This window comes from Mesitornis unicolor, unplaced genomic scaffold (genome assembly GCF_000695765.1).
Source record: "Mesitornis unicolor isolate BGI_N332 unplaced genomic scaffold, ASM69576v1 scaffold12609, whole genome shotgun sequence".
Taxonomy (NCBI): domain Eukaryota; kingdom Metazoa; phylum Chordata; class Aves; order Mesitornithiformes; family Mesitornithidae; genus Mesitornis; species Mesitornis unicolor.
In genome coordinates, this window is record NW_010209338.1 from 41,272 (window position 1) to 59,264 (window position 17,993).

At 42.5% G+C, this 17,993-nt stretch overlaps 1 protein-coding gene across 1 annotated transcript in view; it reads left to right on the top strand.

Moving 5' to 3' along the window:
- LOC104547241 (nesprin-2-like) overlaps positions 1–17,993 on the top strand; it is a gene marked incomplete at its 5' end in the record, with an annotated part of 89,430 nt that overhangs the window by 39,844 nt on the left and 31,593 nt on the right. The window contains 13 exons of the mRNA XM_010192850.1: positions 117–266; positions 2,623–2,793; positions 3,916–4,049; positions 4,356–4,560; positions 6,531–6,710; positions 8,173–8,301; positions 8,849–9,003; positions 9,327–9,474; positions 9,978–10,072; positions 11,439–11,673; positions 13,235–13,429; positions 14,174–14,299; positions 16,298–16,453. Of these exons, the coding sequence (XP_010191152.1) occupies positions 117–266; positions 2,623–2,793; positions 3,916–4,049; positions 4,356–4,560; positions 6,531–6,710; positions 8,173–8,301; positions 8,849–9,003; positions 9,327–9,474; positions 9,978–10,072; positions 11,439–11,673; positions 13,235–13,429; positions 14,174–14,299; positions 16,298–16,453 (2,079 nt within the window). The remainder of the gene's footprint in view (positions 1–116; positions 267–2,622; positions 2,794–3,915; positions 4,050–4,355; positions 4,561–6,530; positions 6,711–8,172; positions 8,302–8,848; positions 9,004–9,326; positions 9,475–9,977; positions 10,073–11,438; positions 11,674–13,234; positions 13,430–14,173; positions 14,300–16,297; positions 16,454–17,993) is intronic.

Here is a 17,993-nt window from a genome sequence, read left to right on the forward strand (position 1 = left end):
TTACACAGTATGGTTTTTAAAGAAGGAATGATTATCTAAGCTTCTCACACAGAAGGTTTTTTCTATAGTGTCGTTAAAAGGTCGTCTTTATCTTCCTTTTTTTTTTTTTCATTTAGGAGCTAGAAAATCAACTTGCAACTAAAACCAAAATTCTTGATGAGCTCAAACAGAGTTTGGCTGTGAATGGTAGTGCAGAACAAGCTCCAGAAGCTCTGTCTCTCAGGATAGCGGAGCTGTGTGACATGGTGGACAGCATTGTAAGCCAGGTAAAGGCTTTGTTTACATTCAGGTTTTCTCCAGTATGTACTCTTACCACCAGCATTGTTATTTTTCTCCGTGGGTTGGCAGAAGCTGGTACAAAACAGATGCAAAGTATTCTTTACTCTTAACCCCCCAAAAGAACATCCTTTTAAGGCTGTACCGTAATGTAAATTAATACATTTCCAAGGTTGAGAGAGAAAAAAGAAGTCTGATCTCGGAGTAGTTTGGATACAGGGGGAGGAGGGACGAACCCCCATCTGCAATTTAAGAAAATAAAGGAGTAGCACTATTCTTCTGTCACGTTGAAAACGGAAACCTTAGACTTTCTTGCTTGATCTCCTTCTCTTTCTTACCCTTGTCTGTCTTCCCTATACTGCACTGCTGGAAGCTGCCCACACCTGCCCCATTCTCACCGTAGATCTTCCATGTCCCAATTACTTTCAGTCACACACCTGGATGCCTTTCATTGTCTTCAAATCCTAAGCAGTTTCCAGTTTTTTCACAGAAAGTCTGGTAGGTTGGTTTCCCATGCAAATTGACTCCCCATCTGCATTTATAGCTATATTATCTTTACACTTGGAAAGGATTTTTTTTTCTAGATGTAATTGATGGGTGCAGAACATATCATAATGAGTACATTTATGGAATTAGATTTGTGATAATAACTAACCATATACTGTAGAGGATTATACACGATGCCGTGATTGTTTATGGTTAAGACTCCCTTACACTTTCTATTAAATGCCTTGCTTTTGTCCCTCAATACCGTGTGAAACTTGAATCCTTTTGCTTGGACTCTTCCACATGAGGAGTCGAGCCAGGGTAGGCCTGCTGCTTCTTGCTTTAGGTTTCAATAGAAATGATGTGGCTGTTTCTTACCAAGAAAGCAGAGAAATTTCTGTGTGCGTAAGTGATGAAAGTTTCTCCTTCCGCTGCAGAGCTGGGGATTGAAAATGGCAGGATTGGCAACCTAGTGCTTTTTTCTTCTTACAGTCACTGTGGGTCACGTTAGTTTTAGTATTTTTATGACTTAAGTATCAAACTTACGAACTGCAGGATGTTCTTACAGCCCAGTTGTCTGCACGTGCAATGACATATCAAGTGCAGCTTCCTTCCCATGAGTGACTGCTCTCAGCAGAGCCAAGCTGTGATTTCAGATGCAAGTCTAAGGAGAAGTGATGCCTTGATTGCATTGTCTGTATGTTGATCTCAAGACTGTGAGTCTGTGGCCCAGAGACATTTCACAAGCACAATGTCTTTCCATCTTCCTTGTGTGGGCATTAATTGGCTGCAGGCTACAAAGAGCAATTAGAGATTCCTCCCACCTATACCACGATTCGAGTGAGAATAGGGATGATTAATCCATCTACTCCTCCATGCCTGGAACGTGGATACTGGGATAGAACGATCCACGCAGTCTATTTAGGGTGCACTATGGTGTAAAAAAAGTCTTAATCTTCCATTGTGTGGATGCATAGTCAGAACGGAAATGTGGCATTTGGCATTGCCAGGTCCCATGGAGACATGCGTGTTTGCTTGCCTGGTTTTTCATGCTCTTCTCAAAGCATCTGGTACTGGCGTGACCTGAAAATAAAGACTGAACTAGATGAATGTTTTGTCTAACCCAGGACGTGCCTTATGTACTCACCTGATACAGAAGGATAAAAATGACAAATGCCACTGGAGGAGCACTGTGGTTTTGTGTTTGCAATGTCTTGGAGTATCAGGCAAATTGGAACCATGCTTGCCCCAGTACAGATTAAATGACTACAATAATGAAAGAGACATCGAAAACAAAGAGGACACCCATAATTTAATTTGAGAATCCTAAATTTCCTAGACTGCAATTCAGGTGGGCCTGCATTATTAGAGGATAAGAGGGATGACAGCTCTCCAGAGTATTGTAGGAGCGTCTGCTTCCATACAAAACAATTTCTGTTCAATTTTTCATCAAAAGGAAACTTGATCTCTGGATCAAACTATCTGCTTCCTGTGAAGATTAAGGCTCTCAACTTCCTCCCACTTCAGGTTGATTTTGGCAGGAAGGAATAAGCAGTTCATTATTTCAGTGCTTGTTACTTTTTGGAGGGTTCTGGAGCTGTGGCTGACAGAATAGTGCTACCTTGAACTCTGCTTAAATTTGTATTTCCAGCGAATTCTTATACTTCACTCTCAATACGGTTTGCTGCTTGGTTTGAACCCTGCACAATTCCTTACCAAGTAGGAAAATACTCCAACTTGTGAAATTCTTGTGCATTGTCACGGAGTGAGCATTGAGCTTAGATTTTTTTAAGTCAATTTAAGGGTGATTTACATGTTGGGACTACCCAAGAAACAGTAACAAAAGTGGTTCGTTTTCAGGTTGCACAGTTAAAGACCTCAATGCAGTCAATACTGGAGCAGTGGAGAGCATACGATGAAGTTTATGTGGAAGTCAGCCTGATGACAATGAGGTATTTGTACTGCATAGACCAGTGCAAACCTTCTGTGCTGTCACTGGAAGCTTTGAAAAACCAGGTGAAAACTCTCCAGGTAAATCTACTGAAGTTGTCTTTTTGCTGTACTTCCTTCTGTGCCCTTAAGCAAAAAAACCCAAACTCCATTGGAAAAAACAAACAAACAAAACAATAACAAAAAAACCTCCAACAAAACAAAAACTCAGGACCCAGGATTCCCCTTCCCAAAAGCTGTGGCTTGGGCTGGGAGGGTGCAGCAGCCCTGGTTCAGAGCAGGATCCCCAAACCTGGTGTTTCCAATTGCTCCAGTGCAAAGTCAAGGGTTCAGTTGCCCTCTGGAGAGCTGCTGGAGTTTCCTGTGCAGCCTCTGAATAAGGCTGGGCGTAAGTGCCAGGTGTAAATGCTCTGGGTTGTGCTGCTGCTTGGCTATTACAGAGTCTAAATGGGGCATCTAGAGCAGGCAGGCTGGCCCCAGGTCTGGGTGTTTTACAGGTACAGCTAAAATCCCCTTGCCTGGCTTTAAACAAGTGTTGAAAGGCTGTAAATGCTCCCTGTTTCAGTGCAAGTCTTGTCTTGGTTTATTTTCAAGTGATACTAGAAGTGGTGCGGGCCAGACAGGCTGTGCAGCCCAGGTATGTGTCTCTGGGCAGTAAAGCCTGCATAAGCACTTTCCACCCTCAACTGAGGACACATCATAGATGGAAGGAACTGGGCACCTTCTTATCTCCTTCCTTCTATCACCCTCGTTTATTTTTAATCTGGATCAGTTCCAGATCCATGGCAGGGTTCTGCAATTGCCTGCATCAGGAAGGGGAACACACAGCCGGAGACAGCAGTTGTCAAGCCAACTTTACTGCCAGAAATTTGCCCGAAACAGTGGCTTAAAATAAAATAATTTTTGATTTTTTAGTGAATTAGTTTAATCAGTTCAAGGCTGTGAGTTTGTTAAACAAGCTGTTTCTGTAAGAGCAAATAAATTACCTCAGTTTAAAATAGGCCTCCTGAATTATTTTTTAACTTGGACCATTTCACCTCTCTCTTAGCTTCCTAATTTCTAGGATCTGATGGTACCTTTCTCACATTTTAATCTGTGCTGCAAATGTGTGACATTATGGTTCCCCTATCCCTACCAATCTATAGGGGAAGCTATACTTAGGTCATTAATCTCCACAACTAATTGCAATGATCCATTTTGCAGTCCCTTCAAGATGAATCGGAGAACAGTGAAGAAAGTTGGGCCAAGCTCCAGGCTGCTGCCAGTAAGCTGAAGAAGAGCTGCTCTCCCTCCTCTGCAGAGATTATTGAACAGAAGTGCATGAAGGCACACACCAGGTAAGCTTGCAAAAAAGACCTCCAGTTATTAGTATTTAAAAAAAGAACTTGCTAAGGCAGGACTTGAAAGTCTGTGAGATTTTAGATCTGTACTCATATGACTTGCCTGTTTAAGGGTACCTGTGTGAGGAGTAGCTGATACTGCCTTTTTTGTGATGGACCACAGAGCACAAAATGCTGCTGTGTCAGCGGGCTGTCAGTAACATGGGTATGAAAGCATAGAAACTCCCACAGGAATCCACACCAAATCATGTTCTGGAGGAGAATCTGCTAGGAAAATGCTCTCAACCTTTGATATGTTGGCAGGTGGAACTCAGTAAATGAAGACATCACAGACCAACTGCGGACAGCACAAGTGACCCTGCAGCTTTGGGAGCCCTTCGATGCTTTATGCACAGAGGCAGCAGCCAAGTTACAACAGCACGAAGAGCAGTGCACGCAGCTCTTGGATGCTCACATCCCTGAGCATAACATGATAGAAACCCTGAAGCAGAGAATACAGGACATAAAGGTACATGAATATATTTCTACTGCCTGGTTGAAATCAGGATTTATTTTTCAGAAACAAACCAAAAGAGCACCTTCTCCTCTCCCAAATGCAGTCAGTGGAAAACATAAAATCTGTGTGTTTTTTCCATTAACAGACACCTTTGTATTTCCTTTTAAACACTTTACCAGATCCTGAGATCAAACTAAACTAGAGTTAGCATAGGATGAGAAGAGAGCAGAAGGGAGCATTCATGTTCCATCTCTGTCCCTTTCTGCTCCACACAAAGATTCAGGCTGGTGTTGGAAGGAATCATTACACCAAAAAGTATTTGCTTTATGAGACACTGCTTGGGGAAGAGACATAGCTAGGGAAAAAAGACCAGTTTTCTGTAACAAAGGACCATCTTGAGGTCTTCTACAATATTCCAATCGGGGTTTTTTGGGTTGGGTACTTTTTTTTTGTCCTGGTATGATAAGTTCACAGATTTCTGAGCTCATTAGATTATCCTAAGTGCTTCTGACTTTAGGCAAATGAGATCTCACACTGAGACCACAGGGTACATTTGACTCTCTCAGGCAGCGAAGCTGTCATTAGGTTCTGACATTTTTAGTTTCTTCAGACTGCAATAAAGAAATATAATAATCCTTATTTCAGGACAGAGCAATGATTCATCATGCTTTATGAACCTCTAGCCAGACATTGGAAGGAGTCCATAGTACTGCCGTTTGCATGTGGCCAATTAGGAAACTTTACATTATGGGAAAGAGAACTCATCTGTGTCTTCCTGTGTCAGAAACAACTGACAGCAGCAAAACTTAGACCAAAACATTTTCGCTTTCTTCTGATCCACTAATGGCTGTGACATAAATTCAATGTGTCAGTTCTAAAAGGCAACACATTTTCTGGGAATTTTTGGGAAGAGTTTTGAACCTACTAAGCGAGGCATGACCATCAGAGTGCTCATGGCCTGTCCTGCCAGATCCTGTCCTGCTATATGTGGGTAGGACACACGGAATTTACTGTGGTTTTTTGAAAGTGAAGAGTTAGAAGAATAGGGATGAGTGACATGGCATGAGAGTTACGTGTATTTGAAAATATATGTGCATGACACAACTGTATTTTAATCTCTCCAATCTTTTCCTCTAGTATGTCTTAGGAAAGATTATGGTTTTATGGAACTCTGTTGCCACAATAAAGTCCTATTTAGAGAGTAAGAAATCAAAATGGGTTATTTACTAAGTGCCTGAATTGGAAGTTCACAGCATGATCCAGGAACTAGGAGCCATTTTGCTTTTTAGGGAAACGTGTCTGTTCTTTGCTATCCCTCAGAAATCTTTCATTACTTACAGAAAAGACAATGTACTGTGGCAAATTCCAGGGGGTTTCATGGCTAAAAGTAAATTACAGTTCTAGAAATAGGTATGTTTCAAGATGACATCTTGCTGTTCCTTGCTAAAAAAAAAATCAAATACATTGAACGAGTATAAAATTACTCCCTTTGTTCTTGTACCGCTTTTAGAGTTTGATTCTACAGTATCATTTCTGTAGTAAAGGAGAACAAATAAACCCAAAACCATAGACTTAGATCACTAAGGGATCCAAAGCGCTGGTATGTTTGTAACGTAACAGCATTTCTCATCTGCAGCATGGGCTGGTTTCTCCATCTGTTAGTGTAAATCCATCCTGTACAGAGGCATATTCTGATTTATGTCCCCAGTCTCCCCTGTGGCAGTAGTATCCCACTGCCTGAAGTCACTGGTGTTCCACTGAACTTTGAACTGTGCCTTTCCCAGCACTAGAGTCAATAGATGCAATTCCCATTATCCTCCGAGTAAAAGACCGGAGCTTTCACCATAGCTGAATTTGGCTCCTGGAGGAGGTCAACAAAAAGAGCTTAGTTACAGTAACAAAAGATACCAAATGAAAGTGGCACATGAATGACGATATGACTCATTTGCTGACTTTTTGTTTCTTTCCCATTCTCTCATCAGAATTTACAGCACAGCCTTCAAAACATAACAGGATGCCGTACCCAGATTTCTTTGCTGGCAGATCGGATCAAACAGCAGGCTTGCGCAGCTGCACAAACAGTTCTGCTGGAGAAGCTGCAGCCGCTCCAGAGAGCCTTCTATTTGGAAAAGATGCTGCAGAAGAAGTTAGATGAATTTGAGGTATTTTTTTAATATTAAATTAGATGTCAGTGTGATAGAACTTCTTCACTTGAGCCCTGTGTGAGCTGCCTTCTTCACTAGAAGCCTGTAGTTCTTGAATGGAAATGACATTTCAATAAAACAAAGCTTGACAGTATGATCAACTATGTAAGGAAAGACATGAAGCCAGAGGGACAGATGAAGGAATGGTTTCACCCTTCTTACCTGCTTGTGTTGCTCTTTGTAAGTGGACCTATTACAGTCAAGCAGTATGGGACCCTCAGATAATTACAGGTCAGGAAACTTATTTTTATTCTATGAACTTTGAAGTAAGTTGTAAACTTTCTCAGCTCTGCCCTGGAGAAAACCTAAAGGGTTCAGTTTGCTTTGATAAGAGTGCACACAATCTATCTAAAGACAAGCAGAAAACTCTGGTCATTTGATGTAATTTTGAAGACTAGATCCACATCCCTGCTCAGGCAAGCGGAGGGAAGGATCTGGATCCAGGTTTCCACGTATGATGCTTTGCTTACAGGAGTGCTGTGGGATTGACTTCCCCTCTGCACAGGTATTCCTGAGAAAACTTCCAAGCAAGTGTACTGCTGTACATTTACTGATGTGAAACTAGTCTGTTCCTGTGGAAAAGTCTGCTTTCAATGAATTATTCTGTTCTAAAGTAAACCAAATTCATCAACCAAATTTTTGGCCAGCTTTATTTATGACTCATTCTACCAGCACAATTCAATGGCTGGAAACCAGGTATCCGTGTGAAGAGAACAGATTTCTCACATTCCCTGTGAACTTCTCGCTCCATGAAAAATTTCATTTCTGAGTAGTCGTTTTCTCTGGTGTAACCCTGGAGCATTACCACAGAACTGCTTCTCTCTCCACACCAATTTCTGCCATTCATTCCTTATAAAAATGTTGCTGTTTCCATGTTCTTAGAAATGTGGAGCTTTATTCTTGCAAGGGAGAAAAAGCTTCCCCAGTGCTCTTCTCCCTGACCCAAAGAAACAAAATCAGTGAATATAAAAGTTGAATTACAGCCCATGTTATTTCTCTCTGTGGAGTCCACGTAAGCTGCACAGCCTCAGCTGTAGGCCTGTGGGAGCAGGCCCTGTGTGTAGCTCAAAGGCAGCTTATTTTCACAAGTTTCTTTCCTCTGATAAACTAAGTTTGGCTTTCCAATTTCACAGTAAATCGAACAGCCGAAAGCTACAGAAAGGTATCGCAGATGCCCCTATTCCTTCCAGATAGATATGAATCTTTCAGGATTTAGAGATTCAGTTTCTAGCTCTCTGCTTTGGCTTAAATTTTCCCCTTATCCAGTGCAAAAACTGAAAAAGTTTAGTTAGTATAAATACATTGGAATCTGGATTTTACATCTGTTTGTTCTCCTGATGATACTGCTTATTGCTCCTTTTTATATACTGAGTATGTATATTAAGTAATAATTAACGTAAATATGCAATTTTCACCCTAGTTCAACCTTTTACAACTGGAGGATTTCCAGAACTCCCTTGAAACGCTGGAGGGTCACGTCAAGAATTGTACAGATGCCTTCGATAGCCTCTGTCTAGAGGGAGAAACAGAGAGCTCAGAATTGCTCCTGGTATGTTTGGATTCCCCAGTACAAAAAGACACATACAATTCAAGTGTCCGTAGGATACCAGCTCTTGCCTACTTCAAGAAACTGAAGTAGTTACAGCATTTCCTTCAAAGTAACTACAATCTCATCCAAAACGCAAAAAGCAATGATTTTAAGTTCACAAAAACTCTAGATATGCATTGCAGGCCAAATGCATGCATGGAGGGGAGGGAAATCACATACATTTGGGGTTGATGGGAGACTGTTTTTCCCCAGCTTTGCTCTGGAGCTACCCTGTTGCCCTCAATGTAGGGTACAAAGTCAATCTCCAAGTACCAGCTCTTGAGTATCTGTTCAGTACTGCTGAGAATGGGGCCCTGTGTAAGGGAATTGTGACCTTTTTGTTTCCTATATTCTTTTTAAGTTAATACAGAAATGGAGGGGTTTTTTGGACTAGTATTTTGGATGCATAATGTTCAGGTGCTTCCTACAGAAGAGCTGTCTGTATTTCTTTGAAATGAAAGAAAGGCAGTATTTTTTGCAATTAATTTATTTTTTCTATTATTTCCAGAATCACACACTGGAGCTTGCTGCACTTTCTCCAAGCATAGAGAGTTTAAATGAAGCAAGCATTAAGCTGCCACTCAGTGACTTCACCCTGAAGAAAATGCAGAGCCTGACTCGGCAGTGGAGTCAGAAAACAGCAACTGCTCTGGAACGCTGCAGGTCCGAAATGCAAACAGAAACATCACTACTAACCGTTTCCTTTTCTGTGAGGAAAATCAAAACCAAATTAAAGCATGGGAAGTCTTGCGATCTGTTCTCAGCTTTCTCAGGGGCTTTCCAAGTTGAATTCCTGCCCTTCCAACTTATTCCAGATTATTCAGTGGCTATTTGTATTCCATTCTGGATGTTCATAGGTGAAGAGTAGCAAAGTGCCAAGCAAAACTGTGTTAGTATTACTAACCACCACGTTAGACTGTATGCAAGCATCTCCAGGAAAACAACCACCAACACAACAGTTTCTGATGATTTCTTTTGTTTTACAGTGTGCTTGAGGGAGCTCAAGATGATGAAAAGACATTCTTTCAGAAATGTGAAAACTGGATGAAATTCCTAGAAAAAATGAAAGAGGCCTTAAAAATAAATATTCCAGGACTGTTTGAAGAACTAGAGGAGCAACAGAGAGTATATGAGGTAATGCTGACTCTAAAACTGGAAGCATCTTCTTGAGTGGTGAAGGTAGGGGGAAATCACTAGAAAATGTTATGCTGTTGACAGTAGATCTTTCTTACAGAGGATTTCACTCTTGAAATGTGGCCTTGTACTTATTCGGAGGAAAACTTCGAAATGAGAAAATCCTTTTCCAAAATGAATGGATCCCTCTTTGCAGGAATCAAACCTTTAGGAGTGCATCCTCAGATTGCATTCTCATGAATGAGTCCAGCAAACTTTAGGCTTCAGATTATCTGTAACACAGAGCTCCTGGTGGGTTCTGCTATCACATATGTGCAAATTCTTCCTGGTATCCAGAAAGTCTGGAATCTTTTAGGATCCATTTGACACTAGCACTTGAGAATAATAGAGTTTTCAGCATTTGGAACTAAATGAATGCTGTCACTCCAGAGGACCAGAACCAGCTTTCACAGCCAAGGCTGTTCAGTGAATAATTAAAACTGTTGTACTCATGGTATTTTCAGATGCTGCAAACTGAGATTTCCATAAATCAGCAGACATTTAATTCTATCATAGCAAAAGTTCTACTCTCCTTGGAATCTGGAGAAGCAGAGAAAAGGTAATCTACTTCTTTTTCTCCTTTAAGACCCTGGTAATTCAGTGAATATGTTCTCTTCCTTGGAGTTTATATTGAATCTTTGCTCTCGTGAGGACATGAACTCAAATTCTTGACTGCATTCACATTATTATTTAATAATCCCCTGGCGCATTTTGCAGAAGTATGAGGAAGTGCAATGAAATACTGAAACAAACACAGATGCCCTGGCCAGACTGCATTTTGGATAGTAACGCGATGTTCTGCTTAACAAAAATTGCTCCTGAACAGGAGGCTTCCTTGTCTGCTGCTGCCTTGCAGTTGTTGAAACTGTGACTGTGGTCGAGAAGCCACCTTCCTGCAGAGTGTGATGAGGGTGCTTCATATAAAGGATCCTTTCTCTCTCCCTAGACCTCTCAACTTTTTAAAGCACAGAGGTGTGAGACTATCCATGTTGTCCCTGGCACACGTGACCCAAAACATGATAGCTTAACCTGGATTTTATCAGTATGGTCTTATACTTTTCTCTTAATCAGTGTAGAGTGAGAAGCAACAAGTAATATTTGTGAGCAGAGGTTCAGCTCCTTCAAGCATTTCTGCTCTGAAGACATCACCCCTCTTTGCCAGAGCTTGCTGCTCTCAGAGAGTTGCCAGGACAGTGTCTGTGCTCTCCTCGGCCACTTCAGTATGAAGTCCATAGGTTGACTTAAAGTTGCCAGGGAAGGTAGGGCTAAACTAAGCGAAATGCTGGATTTTTGTGTTGAAGCTACCCCCACAAACACAGGTGGAAAAAGCTTTTTGGTAAAAGCTAAGCAGGGGGCCATGGCCTCCTGCAGAGGAGCAGAACTGATAGATGGGGGTTGTGTTAACCACTCCAGCAAGAGCTGCTCGATCATCTAACCATGTTGTAGGAGAGGCCAAAAAACCTGCTTGAATGGGTTCAATAACAACACAGCCCCTTTTCACTTTGCAGTTAGGGCCCACTGCTGTGAGATACAGCGATGGTTGAACTCCTGCTTACAGCCTGGTAAAAGCACTGATCGATTTTGCAGCACAGTCGGAGATCTTGTCTCACTCGCATTGACTTTCTTCTTCTTGAGAGAAGTGTTCAGTGCGTATTGTTTCTGTGATTGCTGTACTACCTACGTTGCTATACCACAATAGCAAGAATGACTTGCATTATCCATTCTTGTGTCATGTAAAAGTTTTTTTGGATTGCTTAAAAGATGGAATAATTTTAGCAGGGCTGATCTTAGCGCTCCATAGAGCTTTTTGCATAGTTGGGTATTGTAATTGGAATATATTATTGCAAATGGAAATCCATCACAATTATTGTAAAACGCAGCCTTGAGGTCAAAATATATTAACACTCAACCCTTGTTATCTTCAGAACAGAGTTTATTTCCAAGCTCACGTTGCTGAAAGAACAGTGGCAGAGTGTTATCCGGATGGTTCAGCAGAGGAAGAAAGATATTGATGGACTCGTGAGCCAGTGGCAGCTCTTCAGGAGTTCCCTGCAGAGTCTTAGCAGGTTTCTTGCTGATACAAACAGTTTCCTCATAGCTATGAAGAGCCAGGACTGCTATAGCCTTCACCAGCTTAGAAATCTAATTCATGATTTCAAGGTACTGTATTTATTTCTCATAAATCTAAAATTTGTGGGTTTTTTCTCAGGCTAACAACTGTCCAGTAAGGTAAAAAGCTTTTAAAATCACATGCTTTTTGGGGAAAAACAATTGCTGGCACTTTTTCTTAAAGCTAAGCACAGATGAGAAAACAGTGACATTGTGAACGGCTCATTACACTAGGAAACATCCTGGTCAACATTGTCATTTATTAGCCTTGTATAGAACGTGGAAATGCAGGGTGCTAGGGAAATTAGTCAGGAGCCCTGGTCAGTAGGTACCCTCTAGGTCTGTATGCGCCTTGTAGACATGGCTGCTGAATGCAGGCCTTGTGGTTTGCCTGAAGGAAGCAGGCACAGAGGTGGCAAGACAGGAAACAGGGTCCTGTGTGTGCAGGGATGGGCAGGAGGTGCCTGGAGCCAGAGGACAAAGCCTTGTATAGGACACGGAAACGCAGGGTGCTAGGGTCAGTAGGTACCCTCTAGGTCTGTATGCGCCTTGTAGACATGGCTGCTGAATGCAGGCCTTGTGGTTTGCCTGAAGGAAGCAGGCACAGAGGTGGCAAGACAGGAAACAGGGTCCTGTGTGTGCAGGGATGGGCAGGAGGTGCCTGGAGCCAGAGGACAAAGCACTTGCAAGGTGTCCTTGGAGCCACCACTCCAGGATGCACTGCCCTGGGCAGCAGTTCTTCAAGGCAGCCAGTTCTGCACTTTACGTGCAGTGGACAAAGTGTTTTCTTTTGTTAATTTTGGGTATCTTGCTTTTCCCTTTAATTATATACCTCTTTGTTTTATAAGAAAGTAAAAACAAGCAGTGAACTTGATGGTTGTTCAAGGTAATCTAAACCCTTTGAAAAATAGATTATTGCATGCTATTTGCACAGTCCAAGATTTATTGTGTTCCCACACACCTAATGTTGATGGATTAACACATTACCAGTATTCCATTTGGTGCTTGCCCTGTTTGTTTAATCTTTATTTTTACCTGCTGTGTAAAGATGATTTTCAGTAGATTTTACAAGTCAGTGCTCATGCTTCTCCTTAGTAAGAAAAGCCAGAAAGTCGCCTCTCTCCTACTCCAAATAACCCTTCCCTCCTGCTGTTGTTCTGCAGAAAGAAACAATGATCTATCTGCCTGTGTTACAGACCAGTGTGTGTTGTAGGCAAATTATTATTGATGGCTTACTTCACTTGGAGTATGTCATGATTAACAGAGCTGCTATCTCAGAAAAAAATTGTCTTAGTTGTTGATGTTAGAGGTGCTAACAGAATTTAAACTGGTTCTTTATTCAGAAGAACTTAGACAACTGAATTTCCATCTTTTTGTAACTGGTGCACTTTCACTACTGTAGAGTTTTACAGATCAGAAGATCAGAAAGAATCTGATTTTTCTGAAATTGATAAAAAGCAGATAGGAGAAGGTCTATTCATTAATGTTTCATGAGTGTGAACAAACTAGTCCCTTTTTGGGTCTTCACTTCTTCCCAAGTGCAATGCCAGGAGTGCACTTCTAGGGCTTGCTAAGAACAGCTTAGGAACTCTTTTTTTCCTTTCTTTGAAAGAGCAAGGCAGTGATTCTCCAGAGATGGCAAGCCATGTACTCCGTAATCATCGATGTCGGGGAGAAGCTGCGTACTGTAACCGATCCCGAAACCAGCGCTGTCCTCCAGGAGGAGCTCAGCCAGTTACAGCAGCATTGGGGGGACACCCAGGTCCAGCTAGAGAAGAAGAAGGTGCAGCTCAGCAGCACCCTACAGGTAGGCGATGCCCTCCCGAGGGAGGAGCAGCACCTGCTTCTCTGGCTTTTGGTCCCAAGAGCTTCCCTGCCCCATCATCCCCAGAGCTGAAGTCTGCAGTAACAAATCAAATGCTGAGCTGCTGCTCGCCGCAAAGGTGCTCTGAGGGAAGTGCCTGTCACATGGGCTTGTGGGAATATGAAATTGTGGTCCCCTGATTCCCCAGAGGAAAATGGGGTTGGCATCCATCTGTTGCTACAGTGGATGTTCCTGCTCTGATTGTTCTTATGCTCCCTGTGGCCTGGAGCTTTCTCTTGTTTCAGGCTGTGAAGCCCGCGTTAAAATTTAGCTTAGAGGGAGTTAGCATGACTTTGTTGCTCCTGTTGCACCTCTAAACAGAAGGATAAGTCATATTTATTTATTAGAGCAATAAATTTGCTTTCATGGCTAGACAGCACATGGATGTGTCTTAAAATTGAATAGAGTCACCCAGCTCAAAAACTATGCCTCTCAGGTTGGACAAAACAAAATTAGCAGAAATGCTCTGTAAGACAAACCTTAAATACAAGAATGGCTGCACGCTCCTCTGTAAATACACATACCAAATTCTTGTGGGTGGTACAGTGTAACAAAAAGAAAATCCAAATAACCAGAGCACATGATTATTAATTTCAGTGGGTTGAAGAGGCTATTTTGTGACATATCCATAGGGTACACTATGTCATGATAAAGTATCTTAAACTTTCATAACTTCTCTTTGAGCAGAGTTGGGACTGCTGTGAAAAGCAAACCAAGGAATTAGAAAGCAGGCTGCAAGAGCTGAAGGAGAAAATAAAAGATCCACTTCCAGTTGAGCATGAAGAGCTCTACAAAGCCAAGGAACACATTAAGGTATTGAACAGCCGTATTTTATTTAAATAGCTGTAGTCTTTTCACAACTCCTGATTCCCGTAAAAGCAGTTTTTCTTCTTACCTGCTCTGCAGTGACACTGAATTTCTCTCCTCTATACCATCCTGATTGCTACCAACCTGCAAAGTCCAGCTGATCAGAAGATTACAAGAAGAGTAGTAGTGTTCAGATATTTTTTCCTGGTTCTGCTCCCTTTCCACAGTCTGAATTTATAAAATAAGCAGTTCCTCAAACAGAAGGGAAAAAACTCCCTGGTCTCAGCTCAATTGGCTGCTGTCCTATGGCTGAATCTCCTTTTTTTGTTTTCCAATCCATTTTGGACAGTGAGCTCCTCAGGCAAGAGAGCTTGTAAATGTGCAAAGCACCATGCATACCTGCAGGATCTGAGAATAATTAAAGAGAAGGAAAATTAAGAGTAAGGGAGTGGCAAAAGCCCTTGGAGCCCATAATGCACCATGAAAATTAAATGGCAAGGAAAGCATTTCCAAAGGACAGGAGACATTTTGTCTGGACTGGTCAGTGTTTCATCATCCTTTTATGAAGTGAATTGTTGACCTATGTAGTGGGAACAAATAAGCTTATTAACAAGCCAGAGCTTTGAACTCATTATCAGCTGTCTGAAATCTTCTTTGCAAGTGCTGGCTGCCTTTCCCACGGCAGCAGTCTTGCTGTAGCCCTGAATGATTTGTGAGGTGACAGCACACAGCTCCTGTGTCTTATCCCAGTAAGGGAAATTCAGCCACTGAGGCGTCGGGTAGACAGTGCCAGTGCAGTTGCTGCTCTTGGGTGTCACAGTATAATAAAATGAAGGACCAAAATGGCATGGAGGAGAAGGGACCTCCATTCCTCTCCCTGCAGTTCACTCTTCCATGGAATAAAGCTGTTTTAGCTCAGCTCAGGCTTTTGTTTTAGCTCAGACCTTATAGGAGGCTAGCAAAGTCCCATGAAATTCCTTTGTTAGCTCCATTAATACAGGGATTCAACCCTTATTAAGATACATAAATGCATGTGTGCACATCTGTAGGGAGTAACTTGTGAGCTCAAGTAAATTTTGGGCTCAGGTTTGTTTGGGGTTTTTTCTTCTGGTGTTGAATCAGAGCAGATTTTTTAAAAAATTATTATTTAGATAAGTGACTGGATCAAAAGACCTGTGAAAATGCTTGCAGGGCTTGGACCCTGCACACTTCTCTTAGCACAAACACTCTCAACTTTTTTTCCCTTTAAAATGAGAAAAATTAGATCCTCTGTAAGAGCTTTTTTTTGTTAGAGGAGCCAGTGATGCTTCCTAGTAGCCAAATGCCTTGCAAAATGAGACCTAGTACCTCATGTGTAGAATATACTGTTTCCCAGCTGCATGAAGTGGTGTCTCTGCTTTTTAGGTGACAATTTTAACACTGATAAGGAAAATGCATAACCTTGTTATAAAGGGAAATGGGAGCTGGGACAGTAAAGCAGAACAGAGTACGTTTCTGTGAATGAGCAGTTTAAAAGCTCCAAATTCATGACAGATCTGATGAAGTGCCTGTGAAATACTTAATTACAGAAGGGAACCAACTTTATTTTTTTAGCATTTAAATACATAACGCAAAATTGGAAGAAATGCGAGTGGAAAGCAACTTGGCCAAAATAATAGTTTTAAAAACAAACAAACAATCAAAAACCCAAAGAAGTGGGCATGTTCCTTCCTGGCTGCGAAACTCCAAACGCTGCCCGAACACACGGGGAGCTGAGAGGGACCCGCAACGTTTTGGATGCCCCAGGGAATCGGCTGCGGCTCTGCCCTGGGCCCCGGTGGGCTCCGAGTCAGGCCCGGAGCCAAAGCCCCGGGGACCCCGTCCCGCCCAGTCCAGAGCACCGCACAAGCGGCTCGCACATTCCCCTCCTCTCCTCCCCCACCGGCCAGGCAGGGGATTAACGAGCAGGTTTGGAAACCAGAGGAGCTTAGTGCCAAGGCTTGTGCTGGGTGCGTTTCCATGCAGGAGCTGGAGCAGTCGCTGGCGGACTGGGCCCACAACATGAAGGAGCTGCGGGCCATGAAGGTGGAGCTGGCTCACTGCATCCTCACCGAGGACATGGTGGTGCTCAGGGAGCAAGTTGAACATTTGCACCGGCAGTGGGAAGAGCTCTGCTTGCGAGTAAGTCTCCCGCCTCCTCTGGGGTTTTACAGCGGGGTATTCATGGAGCCTGGCAGAAAAGGGGGAGTGGGTGAGCAGACGGGATTTTTATTGGGGTTGGCTCACTTCTGCAGTCCTGGGTGGGGATGGGGCTTCTCCTGGTGCAGCTGGCCAGGGCTGAAGTTTGCCCTTTGTTTCCTGGACACAGACCACTGAGATTTATTTTTTTTTTCTCCAGCCCCTTTGTACCCTTTGAGGGCCTGAATTGCACAGAGCTCAGATGCAGCTGTTTACCGAAATAGGTGGCTTTGTTCTGGGCTGCCAAAGGCAGGCAGGAGGGGAGAGAGGGATAAACACAGGAATTGCCTGAGGACATGGAACAGGGAAAGGAAGGGGGAGGTCTTTGCAGTCTGATGTTAAAACGCCAGGAGAGTTGATAAAGGAAACTTGAATGTGTTTAAATACTGGCTTCTTGGGTTTAAGCACATTAAGAACTGACTTGCCTTTTCTGTAGCAGTAAAATATTGTGAAACATTTGCATTCTTTGTGGCTTGTTGCTATATTACACTTAATTTAGTGCTGCATGTAAAACTGCTGGGGAATATTTACCAGCAAAGTCACATGAGCTTGATTCATTAGGTTATTACGCAGCTTGAATGTGTGTTTACTTTGCCCTATTCACAGGATTGGAAGAAGTAAAATACTTCGGGTTTTAAGTTACTCTGGATGGCTCTACGTGTCAGCAAGCCAAACTCCTGCCTCTCTTTACTTATAAGTCAATAGCTTTTATTTTACAGTCTGTAAGGAATTACTGAAGCACATTAGTATTTCGTGTCTGACCCTTACTCAGGCAGAGGTAAAGCAGTCTTGGTGGGAACTGCAGAGTAATGAACAACTGTGCTTATTTCACAAACTTTGTTGTGATGAAATAGTTCTTTGGGTTTATTTCTTGGCATTGCAAGGAGAAGGAATTTAGTATCTTTGCCTTAAACTGGACGGTTAATCTACAACCAGTGTTCTCTTTGTTGTTGTTTCTGAACTCTGAAAACAATTCTAGAGGCACCTGCCCCCTCCTGAGATGTACAGGCTATTATTTTTAAATAAAAATGCCTGAACCGTTTTCCTAAAATCTGTAGTTAAGCCAATAGATGAGAGGACTTTATTGTTTGAACTGTGGTGAGCAGCCCTAAAAATTAAGCTACCTTTTCTGTGTACCCTGTCTAAGTACACCTGCGGTCTATCTAAGTAGTAATTTAAGTTCAGATTTTATTAAAAATTTCCATTTTTGTTTCCTGAGGGAACAACGTTTAGTTCAGTCTATCTTCGATGGAAGAAAGGGGTGACATGAACGTGGCTGTGTCAGGCACACAGAAATGTGTAGTGGGAGGAAGCTGCTCAGTGCTGCAGTGGAAGAGAGACGCTGAAATGTGTCGAGAGCCTGCCCTGATGCCCAGCGCTAGACACGAGGTTAGGAAAGCAGACTTTATTGGTTCTGCTGCTTGCACAGCCGCTTTGTTTTGGCTGACAAATGAGAGGAGTCAAGATCTATTGTGTGAAACAA